At 49.7% G+C, this 16,860-nt stretch overlaps 1 protein-coding gene across 1 annotated transcript in view; it reads left to right on the plus strand.

Moving 5' to 3' along the window:
- Positions 1–16,860, plus strand: part of ASTN2 (astrotactin 2) — a 252,911-nt gene that overhangs the window by 60,267 nt on the left and 175,784 nt on the right. The window contains exons 6-7 of the mRNA XM_015644984.3: positions 3,242–3,388; positions 15,255–15,422. Coding sequence (XP_015500470.1) covers positions 3,242–3,388; positions 15,255–15,422 — 315 coding nt within the window. The remainder of the gene's footprint in view (positions 1–3,241; positions 3,389–15,254; positions 15,423–16,860) is intronic.

A 16,860-nucleotide genomic window follows, 5' to 3' on the forward strand; every position in this document is an offset into this window, starting at 1 on the left:
GTGCTGCTGTCCCCCAGATGTGCTGCTGTCCCCTCCCGGGCTCTCTGCATGCGGCACAGCTCAGCGGAGGTTGCCAGGCACTTCCAGCACTCTCTGTTCTCCCTCTCCCTTCCCCAGCCCCGGCTTCCTCGGCTGCTGGGAACACATTTCCATATCGGAGCGGCCACGGATCGCTCCGTGTGATGCTATTATCTCCCGGGGGGCGGGGAAGATTGCAAAGCACTTGGCGTTTAACACCCACATACGGTTAACACCACGGGCTGTGTGCTGATAAAGAGGGGGTAATTAAAGTTTATTTTTTTTTATAGACTAATCTCCCAAGCATGTATTTATGAGCCTGATTTAGAAAGAGCATATTACCGAGAACACGGGATATTTGTGTTGCTTGTAAATCCATACGTGTGTTCTGAACACACCTTGCCTGAAATTTTTTCCTTCTCCCCCTTAAATTTAGGCAGTACTGCCAATATTAAGAATTGAGCCCAGAGTTTTGTTGGGCTTTTTCTCCCCCCTCCTTGTCTTTTGGGCGGGCAAAGGAAAGTGTACAAAGCAGTGAGTAATTAAATGCACGAAGAAATGATATTTCAAAGGAGACACGGTGCATTTGGAGGGGCTGTTTGCTGAGTGTTTACACCAGTGGCTTTGAATTTATCTTCATCTTGCAGCAGGTGCAGAATCTTCAGAGGGATGTGGTGCTTTGCAAGCGGTTTCTGAGCTGTCTGCACAAGGACCCACATCCTCACCCAGGAGAATTTGCACTGGGGTTTGAGGGGACAAAAAAAAAAAATCCTGTTGGTGGTGTGGTATTGGGTTTATTTGGGGCTTCCTGAGCTACTGAGCTGGGTTTGGATCCCCTCCCTGGGCTGAAGAAGGAAGGGATCAGTTTGTCTCACCTCTAGACCAGGGTGGGGCCCTGGAGAACCTCCTGAGATGGGTTTGGTTAGCAGAAAATGCATTTGCTTGTGGTTTTAAAGGCCTGGAGTGAAGCTGATTATCTCCAGATAGGTGTTTAGATGCAGCACAGCAGTGCTGGAGCATCAGTGGTCTGCAGAGCAGAGAAAGAGACAGAAAACAAAAACCCTGTCCCTCTCTTCAGATGCTTTTCCACCAGTCTCCCTTCAAACCTGGCAGCAAACTGGTTGTGAGCAATAAAGAGCTGAGCTGGAAATCCAATTTCTGCTCATGCAGAAGCCCCCTTGTTTTGGTTCAGTTGGTCAAAACCTAACGTGAGGCACTTCTAGAGGTCAGTGATTAGCAGTGATGGAAATGAGTGAGTGCAGGAGGAAGGGAGTTACAGGAGACTTGGAGCAATTGTCCCTTTCCTCCAGCTCAAATTCATGGAACTGTAAAAGGCTTTTTGCTGTTTCAAGCCTCTGTGCTGCTCTCCTCGGAGTCACGGGGAGAGAAGCCACATGGACCGATGGGGATGTGAAATCCTAATTCCTCCAGCTCCACTCTGGCTGCAGTTTGGTGAAAGCTGCCATCATACCTGGGATTTGGGCTTTTTATGAAAAGGGGATAATGCTTGTCTCACTCATAAGGGATTTATGATTTAATGTTTGCAAAGCACTTTAAGACCCTGGATTGAAAGGTGATTTATAAGGGTGAAATCCAGCGTTGTCTGGTCCATTGTATATTTGATTTCGTCCACTTATCCTCATGGGGGCTTTTTTCCTTGCCTATTTTCTTTTTCTTTCTTCCCCCCCTCTTTTTCCTTTTTGCATTCGTGTCATAACTTCAAGCCAAGCAGGGGTTGTGGCAGGCACAATATGCCCAGCAAGAGGAGGATTTTGCCTCCCATGGAGGTGCTAACTTATGCTGATGATATGAATAAAGATGGGAAAAGAAAAAAGAGGATTTCAAGGTGAGGGGCACAGGGGATGGCAATAAAGCTGTGAAATAAGAGTGGGAAGGCTGTTTAGATGATCCATGCATAAGGAAAGGAGAAGATGCTTCATAAATAATCAGTTTACTTGCTGCTGTTGGTCTCAGAGATGGAACTATTTTCCAGAAGATCAGCCACCTCTCTTGTCCTACAAATCCTGGTTGCAGCATCCCCTGTGCAGGCTCCAGCCTGGGGATGCTGTGGTGGGTTTTGGAAAGCACAGGTTGAGCTGAGCATGAGGTCCCTGCCCTGGCACCAGCACCTCCAGCAGCAGCTTTAGGCAAATCAAGGGTGTGCAAGTGCTGACTTGGATCCATTTCCAAATCAGTTTTCAAATTGATGCTTTTTAAATCTCGCTTTGCTGATGATGTGATGTGGGCTGGGGTGCAAATGGGGAAAGGTTTTGTTTGCTTCCATGAATCAAGAGGTTTCCTCACCTGGATCCTGGGCCAGGCTGTGGTCAGCTCTGCTGGCAGCTGGGTCACCTCAGCTTGCACCAGAATGGGCTGTGCAGCCTCTGGGCTCATCACTGGGCTGTGTCCTCTCCTTGCCATGGACACTCTCTCCGAGGTGCATCCCAAGCCCTGCAGAAGGAACTGGCTGCCTGGTGAGGTGTCCCTTGTTGTCCTGGAGCAAAGCAGGCTGCTGGCACGAGGTGTTGGGTGAGGGGGCCGTGGGGGATGCAGTGCAGTCAGAGCAGCAGTGGGGCAGCCCCAGCTCCAGGGGGATCAGCGGTTCCTCAAGGATGCAGGCTCCAAGGCTGCTCCTTGCTTGGGCAGTGGAGACTTCTTGGTGGGGTTTCAGAGGCCTAGGACAGTTCTTGGTCATCTCCATCAGTAGAGAGGGACTCATTTGGACACCTGACATTCCCAGTCTGAATCCAATAAGAGCAGCTGAATTTTCTGGGGCAGCCAGGTCCCTCTGGGTGACTCTGTTGCACATCTTCACCACATTCTCTATGAAACTGGGGGGTTCCATCCCACCCAGCTGCTGCTGCTGCTGCTGATTCAGCCATCCTAACACTGTCCTGCTCCACCAGGGTTTCACGGTGTAGCCAAGCCAACCAATGTTGACAAGAAGTGATGTTGGTTTCAGCAGGGGAGCACAGCAGGTGTGAGGAGTGATTCCAGGGAGGAGCAGTGCCTGGGGAGAGGGTCTGTACAGGGCTTTGAGCAGGTTTTCTCCCTCCCTGTGCCACACAAAGCTGATGGGAGTCCCGGGGTGTGCAGATTCCCGCTGAGCTGCCATCCTTGTTTTCAATGCCTGCACTGGGGCTGCCCTGCCGCTGCTGAGCAAGCCCTGGCTACAACTTTACCTTTTGGCCAGCCCTAACCCACCCCTGTGTGTGCCTTACAGGTTCCATGAAGAGCCCTGTGAACAAGACGGCGCTGACGCTGATCGCGGTCAGCTCCTGCATCCTGGCCGTGGTGTGCGGCTCGCAGCTCTCCTGCCCGCTGACCGTCAAGGTGACGCTCCACGTCCCCGAGCACTTCATCGCTGATGGTAAGACCCTCCTGCTGCCCCTCTGCCTGCCTTTGGGATGTGGAGATCCCTCTCTTTGGGAATGCCCCAGCTGTGTTTGGCTGCAGGGATCTCCCTTTCCACGAGCGCATCTGTGAGCCCGAGGCCAAAATCTCAGGCACGTCAATTACTATGATTGTTGTTATCATTGGTGCTAATTGTGTCTGATGGATATTTCTGTTCTCCAAACTCACTGAGGAGCCCTGGGAGCTGCACAGACAGGCCTCCTTCTGTCCTACAGCAGCAGAGCTGCTCTTCCCAGCCCTTGCAGGAACACAGAGGGAAATTGCTGGGGTTTCAGCAGAGGCAGAGATGCTTTGATGAATTAGACGAGTGCTGCTGTCACTATTTATTGCTTTCTCCAACTGGGCTCCTTGCATTTGTTGTGTTTCACTGACCTTTTCTTTATAATGTGCAGTGAGCGTCGAGTGCAAGTTTTCAGTAACATGAGGGCAAATTTCATTTTCTTCCAGCAGACAGGACCCATTATTCAGTCGGTTCCAATTCCTCAGCTCCTGCACTCGTCTCACTGCTTGGGGCATGCAGAGGGGGCACTTTCTCTCTGCCAGAAACGTGCTGCATGCAGACAGTGCATCATCAGCTGCTGGGGTGTCCTGGTGCACCCAACTCTGGGGCAGCCCCGTGCTTTGGGAGCTCTGGAGTGGAGGGAATCTCTTGGGGGATTGATATTCTGGGGAGGAGGAGATGGTTAAAGAGGCACAGCAGGATGAGAGCTGCAGGGGCCAGTGGAGAGGGGCTGAAATCATCATCCCACGGCAGAATGGGAATCACCAGTGTGTTTGACGTGGGATTAGCCCTGCTAAGAGAGGTCTCTGGGATAGCCCAGTGGTCACAGCTTGGCCCTTGTAGGAAAGAGGAGGAGAGCATTTACTTTGTGTTCACACACTGGAGGAACTGAGCATCAGCGGAGTGGAGACATGAGGATAACATCAAGGTGCAGATGCCACATCCCTGGAAGTGTCCAAGGCCAGTTTGGGTGGAGCTCTGAGCAACCTGGGCTGGTGGAAGGTGTTCCTGCCCATAACAGGGAGTTGGAACAAGATGTTTAAGGTCCCTTCCAAGCAAAACCATTCTGTGATTTAAGAATTTGAAACAAGGGACTTGTCTACACTTCAACCTGTTTCTAAAAAGTTCTAATGATTGTCCAAGCCACACCTTGAGCACACGCTTGAAATCTTCACAGATGGTTCCAAGTAGCTGGAGAACAGAAACTCTTGGATTTGGGGCATGAGGTGGTTCCAGAGCCAACTTGTGTCTCCTCAGGATGGCACTGGCCAGTTCAGGACTCGGACTGGGAGTTCACACTGCTTCTGGTACTTGCTGAAGGTCAGCCAGGAGGGCAGAGATGGAGACAGGACCTCAGCATCCTGCTGCCAGCTTGTGGTTCTGGCCCAGGGAAGACAGTGTGTCCTGAAAAAGAAAATAAACAAAATGTAATGAGACTGTGTAGAAGGAAAGTGAAAAGCTGAGCCTGTGCTTGTTACCAGGAGAGGGGTGGCAGTGCAAATTATGCAAATGCAGGGAACATACGAATGAAAATGACAATGAAATACCAATAAAGCAGATTAATATCCTTGAAACTGGGGGAAATGGGATGATCTCCAGTCCCGACTTAATGACTTTTCTGAAGAGAAAGTGGCAAGAGGACTGGTAACAACGGTTTGGAGAAGAATTAAAATGAGCTTTGTAATGAAACTGTAAAATATAATTACAAACTGTGAAAACTTTTAAAATATTTTTTATGAGAAACAGTCAAATTCTTTGCATAGAAGCAGCCAAGACATTTTGCAGTGGCTATCACTTTCCCTGAAATCTCATCATTTTTTGTGATGACAGTCCCTTGCCTGGGAAGAGAAAAAGCTCTTAAAGTTGTCCCTTTTTTCTGGAAAACAAATCCCAAGGCGCCACCCAACTGGCAGCAAAATATTACAAAGCATTTAAAGACATTGCAGAACTGAGCTGGGTTGGGAAATTTCAGTGATAGCCAGGAAAAGTGTGGCTGGATGTGCTCACCAAGCCTCAGCACCTGGAGCTTGATGCTGATGGAGAAGAGGGGAGCTGCTCCTCCCTGGAGATCTCCTGGGAGATTTAATCTGCTTTTTACAGGGTGCTGAAGGGGGTTGGCATGAGCATCCCTGTGGCAGCGAGGTGACAGCAGAGCTGACGTGTTTGGCCTGGCAGAGCCTGGGAGCTTTGAGAAGTCTCGAAGCAGCTTCTGGTGTGGCACCCGACAGTGGCACCGTGTCTCGCAAGTGTCGCCGCGCGCTGAAATCGTCTGGTTCCTGAAGTGTTGGTGTTGCACAGGAGGATAAGGCAGGCTCTGAGAGAAGGCAGGGATGGTGCATTCACGGGAGATGTTCCCATGAGAGGGAGAGGTGCCCTCTCCTTCCCTTTTGAAATGTGGAATTTCAATAGGCACCGGGAGCCAAGGAAAATCTGAGAGCGGAGCTGCTACCGGCACCTCTGCTGGAGAAGCCAAACAAAGGCAGAGGCTGAAAGAAATCACTCTCCTAGACGATGAAAACTCGGCTTTGAAGGAAACTTTAAATAGATGCCAGCCAGTTCTGGTGTGCCAGCAGCCAGAGCCAAGAAAAGAAAGAGGGGGGAAGCCTTCCCAAATGTCTCCAGCTTTGGAGAAGAGCAGCTTTCCCTGCTGCAGCAAGAATGGCGTTAGCAAAAGCAGCTCCAGAACCTGCTGGAGTGGCAGGGTGGGAAAGGGGAGGGGAAGGACTGGGACCAGAAGCCAACTGGCAGCCAAGCTGGGAGGATATATTCCTAGCAGCAGTTCTATAATAACCAGCCTGTCTCTATTGCCCTTATTTCTCCCTCGTTTTTTTTTTTTTTCTTCCATTTGTTCATTTGATGGGGTGCCCCTGCCTCGTTCCCCGCTGTGCAGTTATTGCCTGGTTTGTACAGCTGCTGTGCCTTCGCTTCGTGGAGCAGCTGGATCAAGGAGAGCCTGGCAGGAGCTGCTGTGCTTGGCTGGGAGGGCTGGCACCTCCTGCTTCCCAGGAACCAGTCCCTGCCTCTAAATCCTCCCTTCCAACACAGTGGTTGGAGCATCCTCTCCTCCCTTCTGCTGCTCCAGGGCTTTGTGTTTCGAGGCAGCCCCTGCCCGTGCTGAGCAGGAGGAATTGTTCTGATTTCAGAGGTGGCTCAGATTTATGGAAAGAACCGTAGTGGCTTTTATGAGGATATGGAAATGCAGGGCATTATTTAGAGGACCCTTTAGCCGTGTCAAAGCGGGGGGAAGAAAGAAAAGAGAGCCCCTCCATTTGAGTAATAAAACCTCTTATGAATATGTGAGCCACTCAGCTCTACATTCAATAGTTGTTTTTTGGTTTTGTTTTTTTCTTGTAAGTAATAATTCAAAAAGTAGAGCTGGAGCAATGGGAATGGCTTGCAGGGAAGCAGGGTGGAGAAAGATACTCTGGAGGGCTCAGCCTGGAGTACGTCCTTGCTGTACAACAGTATGAAATATAGTATCAATTAAAGCTTCCCATTTTTACAGCCTGTGAGAGGTTATATATGGTGTGGGTGGATGTTTGTATTTCAGTGGGAGAGGTGGGTGAGATCCTCCCGTGGTGCAGAGGGAAGCAGGGGCTGCGTTTAGTGGGGGGCTTGTAGGGCTTTGTTTTATAAGTGGAAATAAAGCAAAGGGCATAAAGCAGGTTTTTGTCAAAGACATCTCGGGGCATTTACAGCTTTCTTCCCTCCTTTTCTGAGATGTGTGCCAGGGAGGTTGTGGTGATCCCTCTGTGCCTTGCTGGGCTGTGGGATGGGTGTAGAGTGGTGCACAGAGCTCAGTGGGGCAGGCAGGGCTGTGGGGTCAGAGCTCAGTGGGGCAGGCAGGGCTGTGGGATCAGTTTGGTGTGGAGCAGGCAGGGCTGTGCTGTGGGATCAGAGCTCAGTGGGACAGGCAGGGCTGTGCTGTGGGATCAGAGCTCAGTGGGACAGGCAGGGCTGTGCTGTAGGATCAGAGCTCAGTGGGACAGGCAGGGCTGTGCTGTAGGATCAGAGCTCAGTGGGACAGGCAGGGCTGTGGGATCAGAGCTCAGTGGGACAGGCAGGGCTGTGCTGTGGGATCAGTTTGGTGTGGGGCAGGCAGGGCTGTGCTGTGGGATCAGAGCTCAGTGGGACAGGCAGGGCTGTGCTGTAGGATCAGAGCTCAGTGGGACAGGCAGGGCTGTGGGGTCAGAGCTCAGTGGGGCAGGCAGGGCTGTGCTGTGGGGTCAGTTTGGTGTGGGGCAGGCAGGGCTGTGCTGTGGGATCAGTTTGGTGTGGGGCAGGCAGGGCTGTGCTGTGGGGTCAGAGCTCAGTGGGACAGGCAGGGCTGTGCTGTAGGATCAGAGCTCAGTGGGACAGGCAGGGCTGTGCTGTGGGATCAGTTTGGTGTGGGGCAGGCAGGGCTGTGCTGTGGGGTCAGAGCTCGGTGTGGGTGTGAGCACTCCCCACCCAGAGGAGCTGCCCGTGTGTTGGCTCTGTCCCTCCTGCAAGTGTGGATGAACTCTCCCGGGGTGAACACTGCCCTGAGAGCAAACCCAGGTCCCCCCTTACAAAGCCAAGAGGCCAGCAGAATTGGAATTTCCACTCGAGACCATGATTTGGAGCATCTGACAAGATGGCAGAGGTGGAGGGAGCTTCTTTTTTGTTTATTCTTTTAATCTCCGTGCATCGGCATCTGCCAGCCTGAACGATGCCGTGCTGTCCTTGCCACGCAGCTGATCAGTAATTGTTTCATCTGCAGATTATTTCCTACCTTCCCCCACCACTCTTCCCTCCAAGATGCTGGTGAATTGGATGCTGCTATTAGCAGCCTGTGTTAATTTTCCCTGAAGATTGCTCTGCAGACTGCAATTGTTGGGACTCGCAACAACTTCTCATTTTGGTTTTAATTAAAGGTGTTGCTTTAAATTGTTTGTTTTTGACATTTCCTGCTCAGTCTTCTGCAGCTCTTGGAGGTGACCAGGCATTACCTCGTGCCCTCAGGGCACTCAGGACGTGCTGCACATGTGGCCACACAGAGATGAGCCACAGGAGGTGTGGGACTGGCTGTGTCCCTGTTTGGCAGCAAGGAGAAGCTGGAAACACTCTCTGATTTACAGGTGGAGCTCCCCAGGTTTGTACCAGAAGGATGGAGGAAAAGATCTGATCTCAAAGGTGTCTCAGGTCAGATTGGATGGAGCTCTGAGCAGTCTGGTCCAGTGGAGGGTGTCTGTGTCTGTGGGAGAGGGGTAGATCAGGATTATCTCTAAAGTCCCTTCCAACCCAAAGCATTCTCTGATGCCGTGATCTCTCCAGGCTTTCAGAAAGATTCTGAAATTGGGGTCTCCCGTTTTCACCAGCTGTTCCCAGATCCATAAGTCCCCTCTGAAATCAGCAGAAGGAATTGGTTTAAAACAAGTTTTCTCTTGTGCTGTTTTCTCCTCCCAAGGTTTTTGCTGTATGGACACCTGGGTCAGGGCTTTGACAGAAGCAACACTTTCTTGTTGCAGACTCAGTGTCACGTCTGGCTGCTCCAGGCCCCGTGTGTTCCATGTAAGGTGGCTGTGTTTGGGGGCAGCTTTACAAATTGCATTTTATTTCACCAGCAGTAATCAGCAGGGTCACCTCCGTGCCTGTGTTACAGCTCACTCCCGCTCCCGTGGCTGCTTGCCTGGCAAGAAAATGGGGCTGCAGTGTTACCAGACATGAACTCTAAATATTAACATCAATTTATGAACTGCATCAGCGTGGATCAAAGGGATTCCAAGACGGTTTTATGGCATAAACGCTCTTTGCATGAAGAACTAATAAGATTCTGGAGGCTGAAGTACATCATGTTTTTATCGTGGCTTTGACAGACTTGTGAACCTGCTCAGCTGCTGCCCGGCTCCCCAGCCCTGTGCTTGCCAGAGGCATTCCCAGCTCCTGGGGCAGCTCCATTTGCAGGGGAAGCCAAATGTTTCTTCCTTCTCCTTTGCAGGATCCCCTGGAGCAAAGCCAGGGGGGTTGGTGTTGGCGTTTGGATGGTGTCAGCAGGAGCTGCTTCAGGTTCCATCCTGAGAGAGGCAGGAGGTGCCCACCCTGTGGGGAGGGGGCATCTCCTGGCACCTGCTGAGCTCTACCAGCATCATTTACCCCCAGATTTGGGAGGGATGGCACATCTGTGGCCAACTAACCTGCTCTCCCTCCCATAGATGGAGAGGTGCAAACACTGACTTGTGCATTCATACAACTAGCTTACCACAGCTCCTGTGTGCTTTGTGGTGTGGGTAGATTTGGGCTGGATTTCCTTTTCTGATATCTGGAGAGCATCACTGTTAGAGAGCCCTGGGCTGCAGCATGGGAGTTGGGAGATACAGAGCATTAAGGAGAAGGTTTTATTTTCCAGGAGTCTCGTTTCTGTCTCAAGCACTGCTGGCCCAGCTGCCTTCTGAGGACAGAGATGTGATCTTACCAACACCTCCACAATTACATTGTCTAAAGCTGCCATGGGAGATCTCATTGCAGCATGAGCTTGACCACAAGGCAGGGTGGGCAGATTCCCTCTTGCTTAAATTTAGGAAAAGTTGGCTGGGCCATCACCTGCCTTATAAATACCTGTGTTGTTTGTCAGGAGCTCAGCCCTGGAGAAATCAAGAATGACTGACAAGAAAACCCAAAGAAAGAGTCTGTCAGAACGATCAAGAAAGTGCAATTTAACAGTTAAATTGTAACCCTGCTTCTCCCACAGGAAAGGTTGTGCCAGTTTGAGCTGTAATTACACACAGACACGTGCTGCTAATTGACTTCTGCCTTGCCAGGGTGGAAAAGCTCTGGCAGGATTGGCGGTGTTTCGAGGGGATGGGGGTCTCCAGGTTTGGTCATTGTTGGGTTGGGGAGGTGAGAGCCCATGGGTGCAGTTTATGTGCTGAAAATACACCCTGGAGTCAGGCACTGTGAGATATAAACTGTGAGTGCTTCAGCTGAGGAAGGAGTGAATGAAAGATGTGTCTTTAGGCTTGTGCTGTTCTCTAATCCTTCTATCATAACTCCCTGTTTAAGCATTCCACCTTGTACAGAGAGAGAAATAATTAAAAAAAGCAACAACAAAATCCATAAAGAGGGTTGGCTTGGATTCTAACCTGGTGTGATGCTGTCCCTGGATTCAAACCAGACTAAAACTATTTAAATTATTCCCAAATCACCTGGGCAGGAGACTGATGGCAAAGCTGAGCACTGTGTTAGTCTGTGGCTGCAGTCCAGTCCCAAAAACCATTTCCTTGCTTAAGTCAGTTCCTGTGTGTCCTGGGCATCCAAAGTCTGTCCAGTTCTTTGGCATTTCCTGGGAGAAATTGAAGAAGCAGAAGTTTGTCCTGGGCCCAGGGCAGGAGAGGGAGAGCTGATCAAGGGGAAGAGCTGATAGGGGAGGAGTTGTCTCTTTGGGAGATGTTCTTTCAAGTTTAACAAAAGGGTGTCTAAAGAAATCAAATAAGGTTATTCTTTGTACCTATAGAATGAAGCAAGAGGGATCATCTTTCCTCTAGTGTTTATAAAAACTATATGTAACAGGATTAGAACTGTATGATAGCACAGGGCTGGGTACATTAATAGCAACCTATAGTATGACCTCCCATTGCTTTCCAACACAAAATACTAATTTTAGATTAAAAGGAATTTTGTTGGCCAAGAAACAGTGAATGGACCAAAGATGACAAAAAGAGCAGAGGGAGGAAGAAATAGATGTTCTTCAAAAAAAATTATGTTTTGATCTTTTCCCTTGAAAAGAAAGAGAAAGGAAAAGCCAAACCCTTTTGGCTGCCTTTAGGGTGCTTTGTTCTTTTCCCTTGTTAGATATCTTTTCTGAGCTGTTTTATCCTGTTGTGTTCTTGAAAATGATTTTTTGAAATGTCAAAACTTCAAGCCTCTTTTGTCAAGGCTTAAGCAATTCCACTGAACTTTGAAGGAGACCCCAGCATGAGAGACATGAACTTCTGACGCTGCCTTAACTCATCGGGCTTTGATCAGTGCTGGGGAAGGAACGGGGGGAGTGCAAAACACACACACACACACACAGAAACCCAAACAAATCAATCCCCTGAGGGGCTTCTGGACCTTTGGAGCTGGGAGGGGGTTGTAGCTGTGTCCTGGTGTTCTCCACGCTGCTCCATGGCATTGGTTGGCTCCTAAAACCAAGAGCATTTGAGGGACGTGCCCTGGTACACCCTCCTGGCTGCAGAGTCATCATTTGGTTTGGTTGATGGTCGCTTTACCCTGAGACCTAAAGGTCTCCATTCAGGGGAGATTTCAGCAAGGCTTAGAGTGGGAAGATTGAAGTTTGTGCCTGGGAGGACAGCTGGGAGGTTGGCAGCAGAGGACAGCAGGGTGGACAGTCCCTCCAGGTGACTTCAGAGTGTCTGTGCTGGACCTGCTCTGGGGACTGCAGGCAGCAGCTGAAGGTGTGCTTCAAACTGGCCTTGGGGGGGATTTAGTAGGGTCTGAGGTGCTCGAGGAAGGTTTTAGGAGGGTGCTTTGTCAGGGTTCTACCCCCCTCAAGTCCCCCATGGCTCCCCTTCCTTCCATTCAGAGATTGCAGTTGTGGAAAACAAGCCCAGCTGATGTTCTCAGCAAGCTGAAGGTGTTTGAAGCAGCTCTTGCTTAAAAGATGTTTGTTCTTAGTAGTTTCTAAAAGGATTTGTTCCTCAACCTGCCCTTTCTGAGCTTTTCAAGGTGGTTTTGATATGTACATGATGGTGACTTTTGAAAACTGTTCTCTACGTGTGGATTCTTTGAAAGTGAAGAGAAAAAAAAATTGTGAAAAGGCTTTGAAATCAGCAGAATTTTAGCTTTCAAAATATGTGTAGAATGACTTTTTCTGTTATTTATTTCCCAGTCAGGCTATAAAGGGATAGAGATTGGGGTGTTTGTTTGTTTGTTTGTTTGTGTTTTCAGTGGGAGCGAAGGTGATGAGAGTGTCTGTGAACGTCTCCCAAAGTCTTGCCACACACTCAGCTTCAGAGGTGTGAGAAGTTTCCTTGCTGGAAGTTGTCTCCTCCTTCCTCTGGGGAAGGAAAAGGAGGAAAATAAAGGGAAGGAAGAAAGGAAGGAAGGAAAGAAGGAGGAAGAAAACAAAAAACTTTAATTTCCCCAGGTCTGGGTTGTTTTTTTTTTACTCCATTTTCCACTGAGCCTGAATTCAGGAATTTTGGATTTAGATGTTTTCACTGATGCTTTTCAAACAAACATAAACCCACTGAAAAACCTGATAATGAGGATGATTTCTTAATCAGACTTACTAAAAATCAAAATAAATGATTAATCTTCAAAATAACTGGAGTCAGAGAAGGAGCTGGAGCACAAGTCTGATGAGGAGCAGCTGAGGGAGCTGGAGAAAAGGAGGCTCAGGGGAACCTTCTCATTCTCTACAACTCCCTGACCTGAGGGTGGAACCAGGTGGGGTTTGGCCTCTTCTCCCAGGTAACAATCAATAGGAGAAGAGGAAATGGCCTTGAGTTCCATGAGGGGACGTTGGTTGGATATAAATAAAAATTTCTTCAGAGCACAGCTGCCCAGGGCAGTGATGGAGTCCCCATTCCTGGAGGGATTGAAAAGGTGTGTGGATGTGGCACCTGGGGACATGGTCTGGTTGCCTTGACAGTGCTGGGGGAACAGCTGGATTTGATGATCTGAGAGGTCTTTTCCACCTAAATGATTCCATGTTGGGGAGCTCCAGAGGTCACCCCTCCATCACCCACCTGACCCCGCTGTGCAGCAGGTCCTGGGTCAGGATCCTCTGCCAGCTCCAGCCACCCTCATCTCTCTGAATACGAATGACACGTCTGGTTTGTGTTGGGTTTGCACATCCAAACTGATTTTAACCAGAAGTGGGGTTCATTAAGCAGGGATTTAATCAAGAGCTGCGGGTTTTACTCTTCAGTGCTTGGGTGCAGAGAGAGTTGTCTGTAGCTGGGTCTCAAAACAACTCTACGTGATTCCCAAGCCTTGCTCTTTATTAGGGAGCCGTGGCAACCAGGAGGAAAACAAAATTGACAGGTTACTACATAGACACCTACATGTAAATAGTAAACACTCCCAAAGGGTGCACGATGCATTTCTGTTTGGGAAAAGAAACCAGCAATTGTTGTTATTGGTATGTAAGGCTGTATTTAAAAATTCATTGAAAAGACTAATTGGAGATAAGACCGTGTGTCTCTAAGAAACTTCTTTGTGCTCGGTGTTTCTCTGCTTTCCAGCGGTGCTGGGGGTTTTACCCAGTGATTTACTGCTGCCTTGTGTCTGATTGAGATGTATCCTGCAGCCTTGGCAGGGCAGCTCCTGCCTTGCTGTGTCTCCAGAGCCGCTGGATTCCGATGTCTAATTCTCATTTGCTCGAGCAGTCAGTAGCTTGGCAGCCTCCATTGGCTTTGAGTGTAGAGATGTGCCTGTGAATATGTTTATGGTATATAAACACTCTGAGTGTCAAAGACCTGAGTTTATGGGAAATTAGGGCTTGGATTTGGATGGTGCTGAGATCTTGGGATGCCTGAAAATGAGGTCACTCACTGGGATGCTTGACTTGAGGCTCTGCTTGTTTTATCCTTTGCATGGATAATGTGGTGCAGGATGAGGGTGAGGAGGGCTCCCTCTTGCTAAGCATCAGGGATCCTCTTCAAAAGGAGATCCAGAGTTTGTATTCAAGCAGGTTCATGTGGGGTGGTTGTTTCTGCAGGTTTATTGTCCTGCTTTTTTCATCTCTTGGCTTCCATCAAAGTAAGTTGGTGCTTAAAAGAATGGTGACTTAATCTTTTACTAAGGGTCATAAACCTTAAAGTTTCATGACAATAGGCCTTGGATCTGTAGACTTGCTATCCCTGGGTAATCTCTGAGGAGGATTTCAATCTTCAGACAGCAGTTGCAAACTTTCCCATGTTGCAAGACCTCAGGCTTAGTGGAAAGGTGGCTGTGGGTTCCTGGGCTACCTGGCAGCTTCCCTTGCCCACTCCTCCCTGCAGGTTTCTTCTCCCCTCTTTTTAGAGGCTTTTACCATGGTGAGTTTTGCAAAACACCACTTAATGGCAGAGGTTTTTTGGCTCCTCTCTGATCTGTGCAGCACTGTTATGGAGGCAGTCTTATAATCAATGTAATTGAAGATCAGAGTTAATGAGGACCTCTGTGCCTGCAAAATCCCCCAAGCGATGCTGGGCCTCAGATGTTAGATAAGGAAATGATTGGGCTGAACTGAAAATCTATTTGGCTAATTAGATGATGCATATTCCCAGATGCCAGTGGGGAAAAATACACTTGGCAAAATAAAGAAGCATAAGATTTTGTAAGAAAATATTTTTGTCAGAAATTTGCTTCTAACTCACAGGAGGGAGAGGGTGAGGGGGTGTCTGGTATGAGACAACTCATACAAGAAGTTGTGTGTTGGCCCAATCCACCCACCTTCAACAGAAGGTGAACAGGCCCTGCTGCTGCTGCCCATGTGTGCCCTGAGCTCCAGGAGCATCCAGGACAGCACCTCCCTGAGCTGGGGCAGTGGTGCTCTGACTGCAGATCAGCATAATTCCACTGGTGCATGTTTCTGCAGAGACCTGGGAGTCAAATCCCAGCAGTGTAAGGGTAGGGAAGTGTCTGGGCAGAGGAGCTGGTGGACCATTTGCTGGAGTACATTCCTCTGAAGAAGAATGGTCAAATGAAGTTCTTTGGGACCAGCTGTCAGTGAACTCATTATTATTTTGCAGATATTGTCATCACAGCAGCTCCTGAAGGGTGCAGTGTTCTGATGTTGGGCCAAAATGCACATCTGGGGTTTTTCTTTCATATTTGCACACTCACCTAACACACTTTTCTCCAACTCCCCCAGGCAGCAGCTTCGTTGTGAGCGAGGGGAGCTACTTGGACATCTCTGACTGGCTTAACCCAGCCAAGCTGTCCCTGTACTATCAGATCAATGCCACGTCCCCCTGGGTGAGAGACCTCTGTGGACAGAGGACCACTGACGCCTGTGAGCAGCTGTGTGACCAAGACACAGGTAAGGGAAGCTGGGGGAGAGTGAAGACCTTGGAAAGCTCGGAGATGTGAGGGAGAAGGTCTGTCACTGGGTACTTTGAGCCCTCTTGGCTCACCTCTGCCTGGTGAGGTGCTAGCAGGGTCACAAAGTGGTCACCCCATCAGCAACATGTGAAGAAGATTTGAAATGGTGGATCTACCAGTTGTTTGGTGTGGCAGCTGCAGGCATGTGGAGTTTAGCTGCTTCTAAGTTGGGTTGTCCTGCTGTCCAGCCTGGAACACCCACTCATGAGCTTGCCCCATCTCCACCCCTTTTGTTTTCTGGCCCAATTTACATGTAGAGCACAATGATTCCTGTTAGAACTCGTGCCTGGTGGTTGCCTGGGTTGGATCTGTTGTCCAGCCCTTCCTGGTGGAGTTGTGAACTCTGCCATCCTTCCTCATGTCTAAATGAGTGTTCTGCTGAGCGTGTCCTGCCTGGAGCAGCAGCCAGCCCTGCTGGGACTCAGGTGTGGGGCTGGGCAAAGGACAGGTGTCACCTTCCCTTCTGTCTCCACTGGATCCCACATGGGAGTTCTGGAGTCTGCAGGGAGCCAAGAAAGCAGCAAACAGCACAGGGTGACAGGACCTTGCACAGGAAGGTGTTTTGGGGACTCTGCTGGGTTTTTGTGCTGTGACTCACCAGCTTTGGCTTGGATGCCTTCTTGGTGGTGTGGAGACAAGTGTCCCTGGTGGTCCTGGCTTGCTGAGCCTCTGAAGAGCCCCCAAACCCCCATGTCCTTGCAGAGGTGCCATCCCAGCTCAGTCCCAGCTCTCCATGCGAGCTGCTTCCCCTCAGCAATGAGCTTCTTCACTCAGGTCCATGGCTGCAGGTAAGGATGTCGGGGTCTGGTTCTGCCAGAGGGTTTGAAGGATGGCTCACTGTGGAGAAGGCTTTTCCTAAGCCTCCCAAAGGCCCTGACTGTCATTAATACACAGATTAGAATAAGAAATCCTTCAGAGTCATGAACACCTCATGGGGTGCTGGGCGTGACCCTGTTCTCATCCCTCCCTGCTCAGTTGAGATGCAAATACTGAACTTGGTTTTACAAACTCATTTTCCTGGTCAAGGCAATCTTCTCTTCTTAATATTCCTGTTCCTCAAGGCTTGTCTGCACAGAGGCACTGGCAGGCATGGCAGCAGCAGAACGGTGATGCTGGATGAATTCCCTGTATAGACAGCCCTGGGCATCACCTAAAGCCCCAGGGAGGGCAGGGAGGTGCCAACAGCCACGCTGACAGATGGAGATGGTGCAGGAGGAGGCTCTTCTCATCCAGATGTCTCAGAGCAGGATTTTTGTTTCAGGCACTGGCACAATGTAGCCACCTCAGTGGGAGAGGGGAGATGGATCCAGCTGCCCCCTGGTTCAGAGGAGGAGAGAAACAGCTCTGCCTCCAGCAGCAACCACGGGGAGCCCGGA

Source organism: Parus major, chromosome 17 (assembly GCF_001522545.3).
Source record: "Parus major isolate Abel chromosome 17, Parus_major1.1, whole genome shotgun sequence".
NCBI lineage: Eukaryota > Metazoa > Chordata > Aves > Passeriformes > Paridae > Parus > Parus major.